This window comes from Zootermopsis nevadensis, unplaced genomic scaffold (assembly GCF_977971745.1).
Source record: "Zootermopsis nevadensis isolate Lab colony 2312 unplaced genomic scaffold, Znev_1.0 Znev_ptg000023l, whole genome shotgun sequence".
Lineage (NCBI taxonomy): Eukaryota > Metazoa > Arthropoda > Insecta > Blattodea > Termopsidae > Zootermopsis > Zootermopsis nevadensis.
Genome location: NW_028259155.1, coordinates 2,828,494 through 2,846,583, shown reverse-complemented (window position 1 = coordinate 2,846,583; position 18,090 = coordinate 2,828,494). Strand labels below are relative to the sequence as shown.

Genomic DNA, 18,090 nt, shown 5'->3' with positions numbered 1-18,090 from the left:
GTGGAAACGATAAACTAAAAACATTTTAATGAACCCTTGACACAGAACTGGGATCATCATTTGCTAAATTGCTACTTTCTGCTGAAAGAAGTCGCCAGTCCTCTCCTGTGACGTTGTTAGTCGCATAGTCGTATATCTGTACGACAGCCTATTTCCCCCGATTCCTCTTAACCAATCATCGACAATAGTTCAAATTATCTGCATAATATTCCAAGAACTTCATACACGCGATACAATCACATTCAGTTCGTATGTGCAACATCACAAATAGATATTCATAATCACGTGTTCAGCAACAGCGTAGGTTATCGCATTTACGCATTACCGGATCGGTTAATTCGAGCATTCTTCTGGAAATGTTAACGTTTTGTGTGTGCGTGTGTCTAAATACACGGCATGGGGTATGGTACCTTACGGTGCGACCACAACAAGCGGATGAGTCAAGACACAACGCACTGTCAATTCTGTCCATACTGAAACAGCAGAGGAACACGAAAGTCGGTCGACGGTTGTCAACAAGACGTCGTTTACCGAAATAAAAAAAATTCTGTGGCAATATGGGGCTAAAAAATACGAAAAACAGAGTTTTCACTAGTTCTCTTTTTAAAAACAAAGCAGGGGATTAAATTTCTTGTTTTATGATTGAGTTTCGAAAAAAATTTTAAAAAAAAACTTTGAAATTTTAAACTTACAATTTTATTATTTTTAACTGATGGCTACTACAGTAGCCGTCACAAAACTGTATGATTCAAGGTCAAACACAAAAACATTACATTACCAAAACTGTACTGGTGAAACTGACCGCGCAATGTGGGGAGGAGGGAGGGTCATTCAGTGACCTTGGTACATTTTATGCAGAATTTCAAGGAATAAATTCGTAAAAGTGCATGCAAATCTAACTACAATTCAGACGAACTACATAAACTGGAAATATCTTAGGAGAAGAATATATATATATATATATATATATATATATATATATATGATCAGGCTATGATTTCTATAGATCAGTGGTATTCAACCTGGGGTACGCGAAGACATCTTAGGGGGTACGTGAAATTAAAAAAAAAAATTATGATGAACAATAATTTATTTAATTTATTTTAGATGTAGATTATATACTACGTATAACTTGAATTATACACCAACAACTTTGGGGGTACAAAATTGAAGAGAAATTATATCTGGGGGTACGCGAAGACATCTTAGGGGATACGTGAAATTTAATAAAAAAAATTATGATGAACAATAATTTATTTGATTTATTTTAGATGTAGATTATATACTACGTATAACTTGAATTATACACCAACAACTTTGGGGGTACAAAATTGAAGAGAAATTATATCTGGGGGTACGCGAACAAAAAAAGGTCGAATACCACACCCGTTCTAAGGAGACTCCCCCATTTCGGTTCCTTTGTGTTCGACAAACACCACGCGTCTTTAACTAGTTGCATCCAATGGTCGAAGAAACTTGTATAAATATCTCAAAAGACATAAACCCTCATCGAAACACCTCGATTCACTGATCAACATTTATCCCCCCCTGTATTAGGAGTTACTACACTTTCGATCTATCGGATTCTTATGGGGGGAAATGCCAAAACGTCCACTAGTATCAACGCCATGATCGTTTGAGTCTACGTTGAGTACTGTGTGTGTGTGCACTTGAGATCCGAACTCCATTCAGCGTTCGTCGTTTCTTCGGAAATCCGAAGAAACCCTATTTTACCCTTCAATCCTTCTTTCGCCCCTAACACGAGGACAATCCGATAAGATACAGACATTTTAAAACTTTCTATACACCCACACTTCTATTTGGAGCGCTTAACCAAAGTAAAGCCAAGTTCTTCAGCAACCCACTTGTAAAATACGAGTATCACCATTTACTACGTGTACAGGAGTGGAGGAAGGACCATACAAAAGCCAACTTGGAAGCTTTTCTTTCAACCTAGAATGTTTTCTCAAGGAAATAAAGTTATAATACATTCTTCTTTTTCGTTTCCTCCAGAAATGGGACGGTTCCTGTTAGACGCGATAAAAATTCAAGCCTTTGAATGAAATTTATTTCGGGAATCCGTGCTTTTCTTTGGTACGCGTTTGTCGTCTTCTTTTGTTTTCTTATGCCACGTCGCGGTGGGTGACAACATCCGGGTTAGGATTCTACTTTACTCGACACACAAGCAAAAGGAAGTAATTTTGAAGACTACCAAATCTAGACGCTATTTCAGAGACATTTTTTTTTTTATATTCCGGTCGAGTTTTTATTCAGAGTTTACTAAAAGAACGAACACTTCATTACTGTGACTTTACTGACAGAGAAAATGTGAGTATCTGATACGTCATTCAAATATAAATTAAAACAGACCTAAACCTACGTTTCGTATCGTATCGTAGGAATAAATAAACAGACTTATCTTCAACAGACTTCAACTTACGCGATCACGGAAAGAATATTCTCTGCAAAAGCCTCACTTAAGTCCTGAAAATGATTCTTAATTTATAGCAACGAGGGAGTAATCTAAAAGTCATGGACCGCATTGCGTGTTGGATCCCCGATAGGTGTATGAATATTGTATACCCACGTTTAATCCTTTAAATCCAAGTGGTAAATATATTTGCCAACTACGATCACATAATTCTCAGAATAAATGGTTATAATTCCCTTAAACAGAATTAACCACTTTGTCTCTGTAACGGTAAAGTGTTTTCTTCGCGGTACGGACTTTTAACTCTTAAACGTTATTTACGCGAGCTTCGAAATCAGAGGTGGTCAAATGTGTTTGATTACGTCACGTTCTACCACTCACCGACATACAGTCGTTTCAGAAGTAGTTGTAAATCGATACACAAGGTCGATTAATCCTCGATAGATTAAGAAACTGTCAAAATAAGAGCACTCAGGGTAATACGAGCTGCAGATATACATATTTGATGCTTACGTTCGTCTTTTTTAGAAAATGTTTGGTTAGAACTGACAAAAGTATTTTGGTTTATCGTGTACTGTGCATGTACACCAGCTGACAAACGTTACTCTACGGCTATAAACGGAGTACGAATCAGATACTAGCCGTAGACACGTACGTTTTCACGATGCTGGTTTGAACGTGACGCAGAATAGGTCAGACGCCAGTGTTTATACAACAAAACACTGATGGGTCTTCTTTGTGGTCAGAAAAAAAGTGGGCTGAAAGTTTATCTGAAAGAGGTAGTGACGTAATTAATTTCATAAAGCGAAATCATACAGACTTTTAATTTCATCTCTGACACAGAACTTCTAAAAACAATATTTTAAAATCATGATACCAAATGCAACAGACTCCTAACTGAGAAGCTCACAGTCGCTTAGCTGGTTAATGTATTACACACGTTCCATGTAACCTTTAGGTTAATTAATTAACCTGTTCACAGAAACCCTGCACTGCTCTATATTCTGAGCCAAATAAAACCAGTCCACATTCTCATAACTCATATTTCTCCATTTTAATATTATCCTCTCAAGTATTAATAGGTTTCTCCAGTGAACGTTTCCCTTCAGCACCGCTGAATAAAAAACCAAGAAAACCGATTAACAAACTCCACGTGTGTGTGTGTGTGTGAGAGAGAGATTATGTTTAATTTTGATAATGAAGCCTTAAAATGTTACGAGTGTATGTTCAAGGACCGGGTGCAGTTAATCTGTTGTTACTGGCAATAACTGAAATAATTCCGTGGGAAATGTAGTGGGAGTTTCCACTCGCCGCCCTGACTTCCTGGTTGAGGCAGTGATGATCGCTGGGAGGCTATGATTTACGACAGTTCCGGAATACGAGACTCACACTGCCATCTCTTGTCACTCCTGTTCGCGTGTTTTCAAAGTAGACAGTTGTCATGGTTCCTCAAAAATCATTACGTCGAAAAGCCTTATGCGAATTCCAGCAAACAGGTCGGAACAAGCCACACGACTTAAGAAAGTGAATTAATTTTAGGTTGCTGTCACTTTAGAATTTAGGCCGACCGGTTCCTTACACAGTGCCCGCAGTGATAATAAATCGGTTTAACAAATTTGCATTGACCTCCGAATGTATGACTTCATGCAAAAATAAATGGTACATATGGAACTGGTCTTCACGTGGGCATTTTTAATTTATTTTTTAAATACCTACACATTATCATTTTGAACCAAGGTCCTAGGTAAAATGGCACACTTACTTTCATCTCATGAACTACTACTATTACGTATTCCAATAAAGATTGCATAACAACTCATTTTTTTCATGTATAACAACATTTTAGGCACAAATGAGCTGAACAGGAAACAACAATGTAACACAGTAAAAGCAGTGCCTTTCTGTTGATAACAAAGCAAGAACACATTCACGTAATCAATTTCAAAATGTAGTCAGAGTAAACTTCTTCATAATGATTTATGAGGGCACTAAATCGATTATTAGCAAGCAAACATATCGACTAACGATGGAAAACAGTCTTGCTGTCAGATCAATGTAAAGAGTTCACACACAAGCTTAGTAAGTTATTTACCCCGAAGTTGGCTGCAATTGTCCTCCAAACCATAATCTAAAAAAAACAAGCAACAGTGATCGAAGTAACAAGTATTAATTGTGACTTACTTACGAGGTCTTCACTGGAGATGTGTACCAATAAACTGATCACAAGTCTTGAATTAAAAATGTTGATAAAATGTGGCTGTAAAAACGTCTATGAAACACCAGAAAACATATTTTTGCACACAAAGCTTCAAAGCCGCCCTTTCTCAACACGCCATCTTCGATTGTAGTTGAGTACCAACCTGATAAATTTAAAACCATCCGACACATACGTGTTAATAACACAGGCGTGTCATTTTGTGATAATCTGTCCAACCGAATTACTGAAAGCTGCTGAAACCTTCTAAACTAAATATACTTTCATTAAAAGCCGCCAGGCTTACTCAATTTGAAAAAAATTATTTTTCACTAGGCGATAATAGATTTACGTCTTTAATAAATCGACACATTTAAGCGTATATATGACCGATAATATATATAAGTCGAGATTCGAATCCGTGACCTCATGAAGAGGAAAGCGGAAAGCTAATAGCTGTGCTGTTGCTAAACTGGCATTATTGAACACTTACTGGGCCGTTTGCAGGGGCACTACAAAAAAAACAACTTCCTATTAGTTAACGCACTTGTTCAAGGCTGCTGAACATTTATTATAATTTTGCCCAAATTTTACGTATGAACTGATATACGAATCTGTAATTCATTATCACTGGCCATACAAATATAAATGTGCTGCAGTTGGTAAATACAGACAACAGGAACTTGGATGGCCAGAAGGAATCCAGGATGAATTGATAAAGACAGAAGTTGAAATACAGTGAATAAAAAGAAGAAGTTCGAAGACTGGGTATCGAAATACGTAAAGAAACTGACATGGACACACAAGAAAATGGCCTTGAAAACAAGATTTTGTAGCCACAAACCACGAGAACATGCACTCTCTATATTATATACATACACACATACTCCTGTTGAGAATACTCCTTTTTAGTCGTCGTCCTGGTAGAGGAGACGCGAACTGTCCACGACCACCTGCGTTTTCGCTAAGAATTATTCGTTGCACTGCCATAATAATAACACCGGACATCGACAGAGCTATCTTCCAACTTGGCAACACTGAACCCCCAGCTTCGCCACTCTCAACCTACGGCTTTACACATTTAAACACCTTCACAACTAAGTCTCAAGCTTTTGTGCGTAAAATGATGTGTCCTTGCTCTTACATAACACAAAATACACTACCAGATCGAAGTAATTACCTGAAACACAACACAAGCAAATTAACGCGAAGAAGGATAAACCTCATTGTAGCAACACACAAGACTGACTGACGCTGGTTGGTTCAACTCTCACCACGTGATAACCTCTTCCACCGCGCCACGAACAAGTCCAGTGAATAGATCAAAGTCCTAAGTGCGAGTAGTACGTATAACTTAATATGTTTCGGGTTACAATCGCGAGAATTCTGCAGATCAGCCAACCAAGTTTTCAGACGAATGGGTTTGAAAAAACGAGAACCATACGTTCTGAGCAACCATCACATTATTGTCATATACATGCCGTTCAATACCCATAAATTAACTTCAGAGCGAAAAGTAGTACCACTATTACAATAACAAGTCATCACTCCTGAGTAAATCTTTTGTCAGTTAAACACTCGTGCTCATCTCGACGTTTTCGGAGACTAATAAATTATCATGTCGTATTTCCCACTGCCTTGTAGTTAGTGTACTAGGTAATAGTTCAAAACGCTGCCAGTTCGATTCCAAAAAAAAAATAAAAATAAAATAAATTATAAATAATAATTTAAATTTAATGAATTATCATTCACACGAATACTCCCGAAACGTCGAGTATATCTGCACAAAATATTTATCAGAAAATGGACAATATCAACCATAGAAAAATTAACACAAAGCTTTATAAACGATAATTAAATGTCTTCCGGATGTGACGTCATATATTTTTTTGTAGCGGTTACCAATATTTCAGTTATTCTTAACGGATTCTCAACCTAGAAGACAAAAATCCTACAGTTTCATCGTTACGAAAATCTAAAAATCTCAGAAATCTGGATTAAAAGTGTTTTTTTATAATATCTTCGCTATCGAATTCGGCTGCATGTTCATTGAACAAAGCAAATAAGTTTTTTTAAAAAAAAAATCAAAGCGCGGCTCTTAACTGTTGTTTCTGAGACCATGGGCTACGTGACGAATAAAGAGGGTGGCATTTTAAAGCATTGATATTCATATAATATCGAATCCACCCCTTCCCCCCCCCCCCGATATTGGTTACCGTATTCTGTAACAGCTTAGGATAAAAAAAAAATGTAATGCATATGTATGGTTCTTGAATATTAATAAAATTTCCATGCTTGATGAAAAATTACAGAAAAAACTTTCACTTTTGTGTCCATACAAAACGAAAGTGTACCTAGGGGGGGGGGGGGGGGCTTTTCTTTTAAAAAAGGCGAACTTAATATTTCTCCTAGAATCTCACTCATTTAACCAGATTCGACTTCGAAAAGAAGTTGATACGAAACTTGCATCACAATTCTTGACTTCCTTTCATCGTGCGATCTGAGGGGAAGTTCAAAAAAAAATGGGGGAGGGGAGAGGGGGGGAGTTGGCAGAAATTAAAATTAAAACGAGAGTGGGTGACAGTTCAGATGCATGACGAAGGTTGGCGCTACACGTCATGTCTCATATCGCAACTCGCTTACCCTAACTAAAAATCAATATTAAACCCCTAAATGCGCTTATTATGAAAAAAAAAGGGCCTACATTTTAAAAAATTTTCACTTCGTTATACACTACGCAATATGACGTATACATTTGAATATAAGCCGTACTTAATATTCGGTCTACGAATAAAATACTTTTCACCAGAGGTCAGAATCCGTACATCGTACAGAATACCAAAAAATATTAACTCCAGTCCACACCTTCACATCCTATTGCTTTAATATCCAATTTAATATTATTATCCAAATTACACTCAGTTGGTTTCCTCCCTTCAACATCCCAGAAGACAGCAATATTCATCGCCCTGATGATGGAGGCAGCAAGCACCATCGAAACGTCTACCACAGTAATGACGATAAATTCCATAAAACAGTCATCAGTCTATAGTTGGTGTCCACTGAGCGTCTTTTCTCCTCTCGACTGTCTTCCTCGGGATTTATCTGATAGGGCAAATTCCTTAGTGAAATTTCAGGATCTCAGCTCTGAAGGTGGAGACAGCAGGTTTCTCCGAAGCGTTAGCATGTATTGACGAATCTACACGGCACCAAAACCAACGAAAATCATCATAAATACGATCATTTAATCATCATACTAAGAACTAATTAAACTATGGTTTAAATTAACTTAACAGCCAACAAAGTAATAAATAAAAATATTTCTTATTGAGTTTGGAATTTAATTGTAAACTGATGAGCTTACTCATCAACTGCGTTTCCCCCCCCCCTCTTCTTGGCGAAAATTCCTATTTTTTTCGAACAGAAACCTCTTTCTTCACATTCTACATCAATGCATTTGAAGAACGTTAGGGGAAGATTCTCCATCCAGATTCGATTTCAGGTTAAAAGTAGTTTTCACGCTCACCGTAATTTTATATATGGATTAAACGTTTGTCCCCCCCCCTTTCATAACATTCAGTCCTGAGTCTATGTAACGTTCATTTCTTAGCCAAAATGAAGTGAGCTCCAGAAATTCGAAAATTTCCTTCTAAATGAGACCAGTTGTAATAAAAGGCTTCTTTTCTGTCCCAAAGAATAAGCGAGTCAGGTTATTAGAGGAATATAGGACGAGGAAGACGGACGCATTCCGCTGGAAATTCATTCCATTTTAACCGAGCTGAGTCGCAGTAGTAGTAGTGTTGATCTGGGCCGCAAGCAGAACACTTCAGTAATCCTAGGCACAGACAGCGTCTCTTATTGTTAGCAACTGGAAACCGTCCTTCGTTCCACAAACGCCATCTATGGTCCATTGCTGATAACGTGGAATTTCAAGCAAAGTAGAATAGAACGCGTAAAGCAGACAGGCCTTCGGAATAACACGCTTCATACAGAATTAGTCTCTTCTTGTCTTATCCCACTGTTTCCTCCACTTTTCTCTTCCTTCCTAAGTCTACTTAGTCCAAAAACCCAACTTTGAGATTCGTTTTATTTAAACACAGAAACAGAGATCCCAGTTAAAATAAAAATTTCTCAGTCCGTTGTTTATAAATGACTTGCCATTTCAAAGCCAGAACAAGTAATCTTCATTTCTCCCTTCAAACTTCACGTCTTGTGTAGGGGGGGCTTCAAATTTAAGCCTCCCGTCAACTATAAAATCTAATGTTGTGGGTTTTTATCTAAGAGTAACAGCTTCTTCTTAGAGACACCCCCACCACCACCATCACATTCAGTGACCCATGAACATTCAGCATCCAAACCAATGGAAAACACAAAACGTTTCTCTCATTTGCAAATAAATACAAAACTTAACTTTCCTACAGCAAAGCGTTGCCCGGGTGATGGTATACGAGGTGACGCTACCGTCAGATAAACAGAAATTCGCGTTTCAAAACACACAAGACACATTCGCCTCTGGGTTGAACTTAAAAGCACTGAGAAAAGAAAAACGATAGCTTAATCGAAAAGTAATTTCATTTAATCACAAACCACTTATGCATTCACACTAAGGTAAGACTTTAAATTCCGTTTCAACTCGTCAGGTTTTCGTCAATTATTTCTTATGGATTTAGGATGTGATTCAAAAATCTTCCAATCCGATTCTTACAACCTACTACAGATCTCTAAACTAATTCTAGGTATTATTATTATTTAGTGTTCTGTCTAACGACAGGTCCATATGAACAGGATCCTTCCATCTTTTTCTCGGACTGGGACCTGTTCATATACGTTCTTGGCAGATGATCCAGAAGTGGTTTGCCATTGCCTTCTTCTGTGTGTGAATGGAGTAATTGTTGGGATGCCACGGAGAAACCGGGGAAGCCCCCGGAGGAAAACTCCGTGTTGCCTAGACCACGGCCTTGCCCAACACAAGTTATAAATTCGGGCACCGCCGGGAATCGAACCCGAGACCCCAGGATTACAAGGCCAGCGTTCTAACCGCTAGACCACCTCATCTTATTATTTATTTAGTGTTCTGTCTGGCGACAGGTCCATATGAACAGGATCCTTCCATCCTTTTCTCGGACTGGGACCTGTTCATATACGTTCTTGGCAGATGATCCAGAAGTGGTTTGCCATTGCCTTCTTCTGTGTGTGAATGGAGTAATTGTTGGGATGCCACGGAGGAAAACTCCGTGTTGCCTAGACCACGGCCTTGCCCAACACAAGTTATAAATTCGGGCACCGCCGGGAATCGAACCCGAGACCCCAGGATTACAAGGCCAGCGTTCTAACCGCTAGACCACCTCATCTTATTATTTATTTAGTGTTCTGTCTGGCGACAGGTCCATATGAACAGGATCCTTCCATCCTTTTCTCGGACTGGGACCTGTTCATATACGTTCTTGGCAGATGATCCAGAAGTGGTTTGCCATTGCCTTCTTCTGTGTGTGAATGGAGTAATTGTTGGGATGCCACGGAGGAAAACTCCGTGTTGCCTAGACCACGGCCTTGCCCAACACAAGTTATAAATTCGGGCACCGCCGGGAATCGAACCCGAGACCCCAGGATTACAAGGCCAGCGTTCTAACCGCTAGACCACCTCATCTTATTATTATTTAGTGTTCTGTCTGACGACAGGTCCATATGAACAGGATCCCTCCATCCTTTTCTCGGACTGGGACCTGTTCATATACGTTCTTGGCAGATGATCCAGAAGTGGTTTGCCATTGCCTTCTTCTGTGTGTGAATGGAGTAATTGTTGGGATGCCACGGAGGAAAACTCCGTGTTGCCTAGACCACGGCCTTGCCCAACACAAGTTATAAATTCGGGCACCGCCGGGAATCGAACCCGAGACCCCAGGATTACAAGGCCAGCGTTCTAACCGCTAGACCACCTCATCTTATTATTATTTAGTGTTCTGTCTGACGACAGGTCCATATGAACAGGATCCCTCCATCCTTTTCTCGGACTGGGACCTGTTCATATACGTCCTTGGCAGATGATCCAGAAGTGGTTTGCCATTGCCTTCTTCTGTGTGTGAATGGAGTAATTGTTGGGATGCCACGGAGGAAAACTCCGTGTTGCCTAGACCACGGCCTTGCCCAACACAAGTTATAGGAGCTTGAAAATGTCTGTCTTTGGGATTATACCGTCGTATACTCTGGTAGATATTCACCAACGTTTCATAAGAACCTGCTACCTTCATCATCACTCATTCTATTGTGTCATAAAGGAACGCACGGCCTATAAGTCTTCTAGCCCAGGGTTTTTCGCATACCATAAATAAATTTCATTTCTTTTTGCTGTGTAATGGGATCTTATAAATAACAAAGGGACTTTCATTATAATCATGACGTGTGTTCTGTGAGTCTGTATACCCACTTAACAGCCGACACGAAAACAAGCTACTACCGTTAACCATAAATAAAAAATTCAACTTCAAAAGTTTACAATTCAGATCAAAAATGGGGCACAAATGATATTCTGTACGGATAAAATATAAAGACCCCTTTATCAGTAACAAGCGACGCTTAACAGACAACATTTTCTTAGATTAATTATTCGGTTTTGTCCGTCTAATCACAATTATATTTAAAAATTTTCAAATAAGATAATTAAAATATCATTTTATGTTCCACATCGAATAATAATTGAGTTTTAAGTTTGTTGATATAATTTTACACCTGAAGATGGTTCGATGAAACCGAAACATGTTGTAAAAATGTTCCAAATGTAAATCGATTATTCGATGTGGAACATAAAATGATAATTTAATTATCTTATTTGTAAATTTAATTTTTTTAAATATAATTGTGTTTAGACGGACAAAACCGAATAATTAATTTAATATTTGATTCACAATATGACGCAATTATTCTATCTTATGAACATTTTCTTACTTTTATCGAGAAAAAAAAATATTTTTTGGGGCCTCGAGTCATATCTGGACCTTTCTACAGAGTTTCTGGATGTCAGGACACGTCCTAGCTAACGCCACTGCAAATCAACAACGGATTTCTGTAATTTTTTTTTTAAATAATTCGATTTAGTGGGTGAGAACCCGCGATTCACATAAATTAACTGCACGTGTTGACTTGCTTAGATTGGAGCGAGAGAAACCGCTTAGTTTACCGAATTATGGGATAAAATCCCGAGATCTGTGCATTTGTACGTAATTAATTATCATTAAATTGGACGCGAGGACATCTAATTACAAATATTATATATTCATAACACTACAGATAGTTTTTATAAACATCGTAACCCACTGAAGCCGAAACTCGTATAAATAATATTTAAGAATTCATTCCGTACCGCAAAGAAAACACAACACTTCACTGTCACAGAGATTAATTGGCTAAAAAGCTGTTTACAGCCAGAACCATAAAACAACCTTTTAATACAAAATTAAGAATTACTCATTAATGAAGTAGGTGCTAAGTATATTTACCACCGGGGATTTTGAGTGTTAAAATTCTCGAATTTTCCAACCCGAAAACACAGCGTAAGTAATATCAAATCTGAACTCCTTTGGGTATGCGTTAATGACAGAAAATATTGCAAAAACGTCCGACCGCAGGAACCAGCACACAGGCTAATATTTATTTAAACATTACAACTAAAATTTCCGTAAACCTCAACTAAAAAGAAAATCCCTCTTCGTTTACACACAAAATTATCAAACTCAATACATATTAGTTTCGTTAATCTCGTAAATCAACAAATAAATAATTTAATTTTTAGGATGAGTCTTATGAAAACCATTTGTGAATATTTAAATAAACGTTCCAGATAAAGTTCAAATAAAATATTTAAATAAATACCTCAGGAAGGACAGTCTTCTTTGAGAAGCTAACAGTCGTTCAAATAGTAAATCCTTCGTCTTCCTTGGCACACGAAGACCCACTGTAGTAACCACACGAATCGGTCCCTGAGTTTTATCCAGATCCACATGAATCCAGGGTATATTTTCACATCCCTTCCCTTTAAGATCCGTTATAATTTAACACTAAGACAAGAATAATTAGGACCACAGACTGTAATTAAGAATCCCATCGTGGTGGTTAAACTTTTGTACTGACCAACTGACACCATCTTCAGTATTTCGCGACATTTCTCATTCACAGAGCATTTTAATATCCCGTACGCTGATCTGATTAAAGTTTTTTTTTTTTTTTACAAAAATTTCCTCTCCCTTTCTTACTTCATCCCTTATTCCTTTGTGGGGTCCCGACGCTAACAAATCCCAAAATTCCCCGTTTTACTCCGTTCTCGTCGGCATTTTCAAAATCCTCAAACTTCTGCACGCCCGGAATAAAGGCAAGCTGGGCAGGCAATGCCGGAGAAACCTAAGGCTCTTTTTATATACCATTATTTACTTATTCCAAACTCCAAGCTTTCCCCGGTTCGTCAGTGAATACGTTTAATTTGTAAATCAGAGCGATCATTAATATTTTGTGGAGGTTTCCCCCGATTAAACAGGCTTGTTTTAATTGCAAAAGTTCCCAAGCAACGATATGAAAAACGAAAATCACGGCGGTGGGTTGAGGGTGGTTCGTGGGGGGTGGGGGTGGTAGCGGTGCCGAGGCGAGGAGCGCCGCGACGCTGCAGCAGGAGGGAGGCGCCGTATGATACGACGGGCCGGGCGGGTATCGCGTAAGATACTACTCTCCCCGAGTTAATCACGGAGCTAATGCTGCCAGGGTAATTTACATTTGTTCCTGTTTGTTTGCAGCCTGAAGCGAGAGAGATAGCAAGATATAGTTGTACACGTCTTTAGTGGAAGGAAGAGAATAAGTCGACCTTGTTCCTCACAATGTCCCGACCCCAACAGCGATTTTTTCTTCGCCCCCCAAACCCATGAATGTTCTTCAGCGCGTCTTCTCGACGGGACTGGATGGATATTATCTTGATTAGCTAATGTTGGTAAGAAAGAACACTCCTCAGTGACTTCTTGTAATGTCAGGAAGCATACGATACTGACAGACTGTCTAGTCCTAAAAACTTCTGTCAGTAATTCCGGTTTTCAACACGCAATGCATGAATGTCAGCAATAAGACGATGTCTGAAACCCACAACTTCGTCTTTGAAGTAGCAATCTCACTGAGCCAATAGAATTACCCAAAATACTATTAAAAAATATTATTATTATCATCAGACACGTCAGACGTCTCGTTAACTACATTTAAATAACAATACCAGCTGTGATTATTATTTATTTAGTGTTCTGTCTGACGACAGGTCCATATGAACAGGATCCTTCCATCCTTTTCTCGGACTGGGACCTGTTCATATACGTTCTTGGCAGATGATCCAGAAGTGGTTTGCCATTGCCTTCTTCTGTGTGTGAATGGAGTAATTGTTGGGATGCCACGGAGGAAAACTCCGTGTTGCCTAGACCACGGCCTTGCCCAACGCAAGTTATAAATTCGGGCACCGTCGGGAATCGAACCCGAGACCCCAGCATTACAAGGCCAGCGTTCTAACCGCTAGACCACCTCATCTTATTATTATTTAGTGTTCTGTCTGACGACAGGTCCATATGAACAGGATCCTTCCATCCTTTTCTCGGACTGGGACCTGTTCATATACGTTCTTGGCAGATGATCCAGAAGTGGTTTGCCATTGCCTTCTTCTGTGTGTGAATGGGATGCCACGGAGAAACCTGGGAAGCCCCCGGAGGAAAACTCCGTGATGCCTAGACCACGGCCTTGCCCAACATCATTATTGTTATCATTATTCAGTCTTACATTTATTCATAATAAATATAATGCAAGCCATTTGATTCAAAATTTTAATAGCATTTATCAACTGCAACATTACTATATGACCCCTACCAACGCGTTCATGGTCCCCCATTCATGTAAGACAACGGACGCCTTAAGAAAACATGTTTCTGTTCGTACCCGCAAGAGAACGTTCATTTGTTTCTCAGTCGGAAACATTTTCTTTGGACAGTTTCATTTAGGGGAGAATTGGAGGAACTCGGTGAATGTTCAATGGTTCCTACCTCCACATTGCCGGCGAGAGGATCTCCCAATACCGACAGAGCGTAACTGATGGCCCGCGAAAATACTGTCGTTTAGTCACACTGTCAGAAGACGCCTGAGGAAGAACACGGTTAGAGCTCTACGTACACAGCCCAGATCGGCGGAACGTAATGGTAAAATACTTAACCACGAATGTCACAGGCCTCTGACTAAATCAGAGAATAAATCTGACGTTAGTTGGTCCATCAATACATAGATCAGTGTACATCTAAAATCAAAGTTAGACATATCTGAAATCATTGTCAATATTACTGCATTACTGAAGTCCGATATCTGATGCCTACAATAAAATTTACTCTCCATTAATAAAAGTTCAATAATTATTCAGTCTTTACAATTTTTACAGAACGTTAATGCCTCTCCGATATCCGGTTCGTACAGAACCGACAATTATTCCCGTTCTGAATAATTTTTTTTTTCAGCATTGCAAATGGTTGAGGCATTGAACAAAAGAAATGTTATAAGACATGAAACGGAATTGAAGTAAGCTGTAATTATGCTTAAAGAAAATCAATCAGTAGCTCAGGTGATTGGGTGAGCCAACAGAAAGTACGAATTTCCCCACAGAAACAAAATGAAAAGCAGATCACATGAAGGACTAGTAATTCAAGACAGTTATAAATATTTATTATATAATATTGGGGTCTCGGGTTCGATTCCCGGCGGTGCCCGAATTTATAACTTGCGTTGGGCAAGGCCGTGGTCTAGGCAACACGGAGTTTTCCTCCGTGGCATCCCAACAATTACTCCATTCACACACAGAAGAAGGCAATGGCAAACCACTTCTGGATCATCTGCCAAGAACGTATATGAACAGGTCCCAGTCCGAGAAAAGGATGAAGGATCCTGTTCATATGGACCTGTCGTCAGACAGAACACTAAATAAATAATAATGTCTGTACTACTAAGTCTACTGACCGTCACATTCGAGCGTATTCGGTAGGCCCCGGTTTCAAATCTCGGTCGTAAGAATAAGGACCCCCTGAAACGTTGGTAAACGTCTAGCAGACCCTCAAGACAGTCATCTTCATATTTACCGCCGTGATAACCTCAAATCTCACAAATTGAAGCCATTTTAAATTCGTTGCTAGTCAGATCAAGAGAATTCTCCTAAATGCACACAGATTTGGAACTCACCTGTTCAGGAATATGAAGTTGAGACACCACGAACGAGGACGTCTTCACAGCGATCGACGCTGACCTGATTGGCCAAATTCCACTTCAGGCAGAACACTACACAGCGCATCACAACAGCCAACTTATTATTCCTCGTTAGCAGAAAACAAGTCACGTTGGAAAATATATTTTCACTTCGAAGGAACAAACACGAATGGAACTACCATTTTAGCAAGGACAGATAACAACGAGATGCTAGCAAACACGGACCTAAACTTCATTTGTTACGAGTTATGTAAAGTTACGTACAAGAATTACTTTATTACTAAAGATAGTGTAATTGCGTCATATTGTGAATATTATATCAATTATTTATTTTAATCCGTCTTATCACAATATTTAAAATTTCTTATAATTAAGATAATAAAATATCATTTATGTTCCTTATCGATTGATCGATTTACATTTCGGATTTCGGAACATTTACACAAAAAAAAAACTGAAACATGTTGTGTAAATGTTCCGAAATGTAAATCGATCAATCGATAAGGAACATAAATGATATTTTATTATCTTAATTATAAGAAATTTTAAATAAAAAATTATATTGTGATCAGACGGATTAAAAATAAATAATTGATTTATTACTAAAGGCGCATTGATATTTACACTAAGAGTGTACGAAGAATTGACACTGACATTCTACAAATATGAAACAGATTATTCACTAACGAGGAATGCCCTGATCTATACTCAGAGCAGAATATGAAGTAATTCACTACGACTGGCGAAAAAATGATCTAATCATCTCAATGATAATTAATTACTAAAATATTTATTTCTAGTCACTTAACGACGTAATTATTCAACTACGGTATATTGTCTGAAAAAATTTCTTTTAAGATATGAGAATTTTAGTACAGATATATTAGTTTCATATAAAAAATATATAAAAAAATATTTGAATCAGCGTTTCGTGACTGACGGAACTAATTCAACATTCATCTCTCAACTACACCTTCTGTTTAGACTTATTAACGTATCATAAGCTAATATTAGCGTAAATCTAATGAGACAAGGCAAAATGTTTATTAGTTTCAATGTGTGATGTACAAAGATCGTGTTATTAAACTGAAATGGTTTTAAGGCAAAGTAGAAAATACAAATTTTTACTATAATTATGTTTCTCTTTTGTTTCGTGACATAATTTCAAGAAATATTAGAAAGTTAACATTTCGAAATATAAGATCAATTTCTAGGAATGACATCTCGATTTCTGTTTGACAATCTTTGATCTATATCTTTCTGAGGCAACATAAACATGCACTGGCACAAACCATTTATTTATATGACCGTTCCACCATCTTATATGATTTAATAAATAGTTCAAAAGAGCAGAGTCATACTTGAGAAGCTATTGGTCGTTCAACTAGATCATAAATTCCTTACGTTTTATAAAACTCGAAGGTTTATTACAGCTATCACAAGATACCATCACTGGATCATATCCTGTGGCGAGTGGACCACAACTTCCGGTCCACCAAATTCAACTCATCACGAAGTCTTTTTCAAAATTCCCAACCATCACATATTTACCCTGAAGATGGCAAATAAAATATTTGACGAAACATTGGATACTTTCAACATCCAAAGTTGCTCATCCCCAAAATCCTAAGTTACCAACTGTGAAAAACTAAGGATAAGATTTACCCTCGATCTATATAATCTTCCTTGAGATTGAGAGATCAAATTTTCAGAACCATACTCAAGATGGCGTCTTTGTTCTACTTACAGACGTAACATCACTAGCAGTAACTGTCATATCGCACACCTGACAAAATGTAGATTATCGATTTCTTCAAAAGTTATCGATCAGTCAGATATAAACAACTAGTCCAACAACGCAGTATTCTTAAGGAAAACGACGTCTATCCAACTAATAACCTCTACTACGTGGTGCGATACATGTCGAAAGAAGCTCTAACTGTTATAATTTCGCACATTTCGCAAATTTCTCTATTGATAAATACATTCAGCGGAATGAGCATCAGCCGAGACGCCATCTCATGTGTATTCAACGCGAACAGAGCCTGACACATCTGTAGTGGTGTGTAATTTCATCACGATCGTGTTATTTTTAAGTACAAGAATTGCTTTCAAGTCACGTAATGTAATCGTTAACAACAGGACACAGCAAGTGTTTTTAAATCACAAAAAAGCACAAATGATGTACGTATTAGGCCTGAACTTAATATAC

At 38.2% G+C, this 18,090-nt stretch overlaps 1 protein-coding gene across 24 annotated transcripts in view; it reads right to left on the bottom strand.

Moving 5' to 3' along the window:
• FoxP (forkhead box transcription factor P) overlaps positions 1-18,090 on the bottom strand; it is a 475,517-nt gene that overhangs the window by 242,254 nt on the left and 215,173 nt on the right. For 8 of the 24 annotated variants that reach the window (XR_015536730.1, XR_015536732.1, XM_087354634.1 and 5 more), the window contains exon 1: positions 5,505-5,882. The exons of 9 other annotated variants lie outside the window; for them this stretch is intronic. Coding sequence is in view for 12 of the 15 variants with exons in the window: in XM_087354634.1 (XP_087210760.1) it covers positions 5,505-5,633 (129 nt within the window). In the remaining 3 variants the exon portion in view is untranslated. Of the gene's footprint in view, positions 1-4,612; positions 4,632-5,504; positions 5,883-18,090 lie in introns of those variants that run through there. 7 more of the 24 variants (XM_087354641.1, XM_087354644.1, XM_087354647.1 and 4 more) reach the window with 2 other exon arrangements.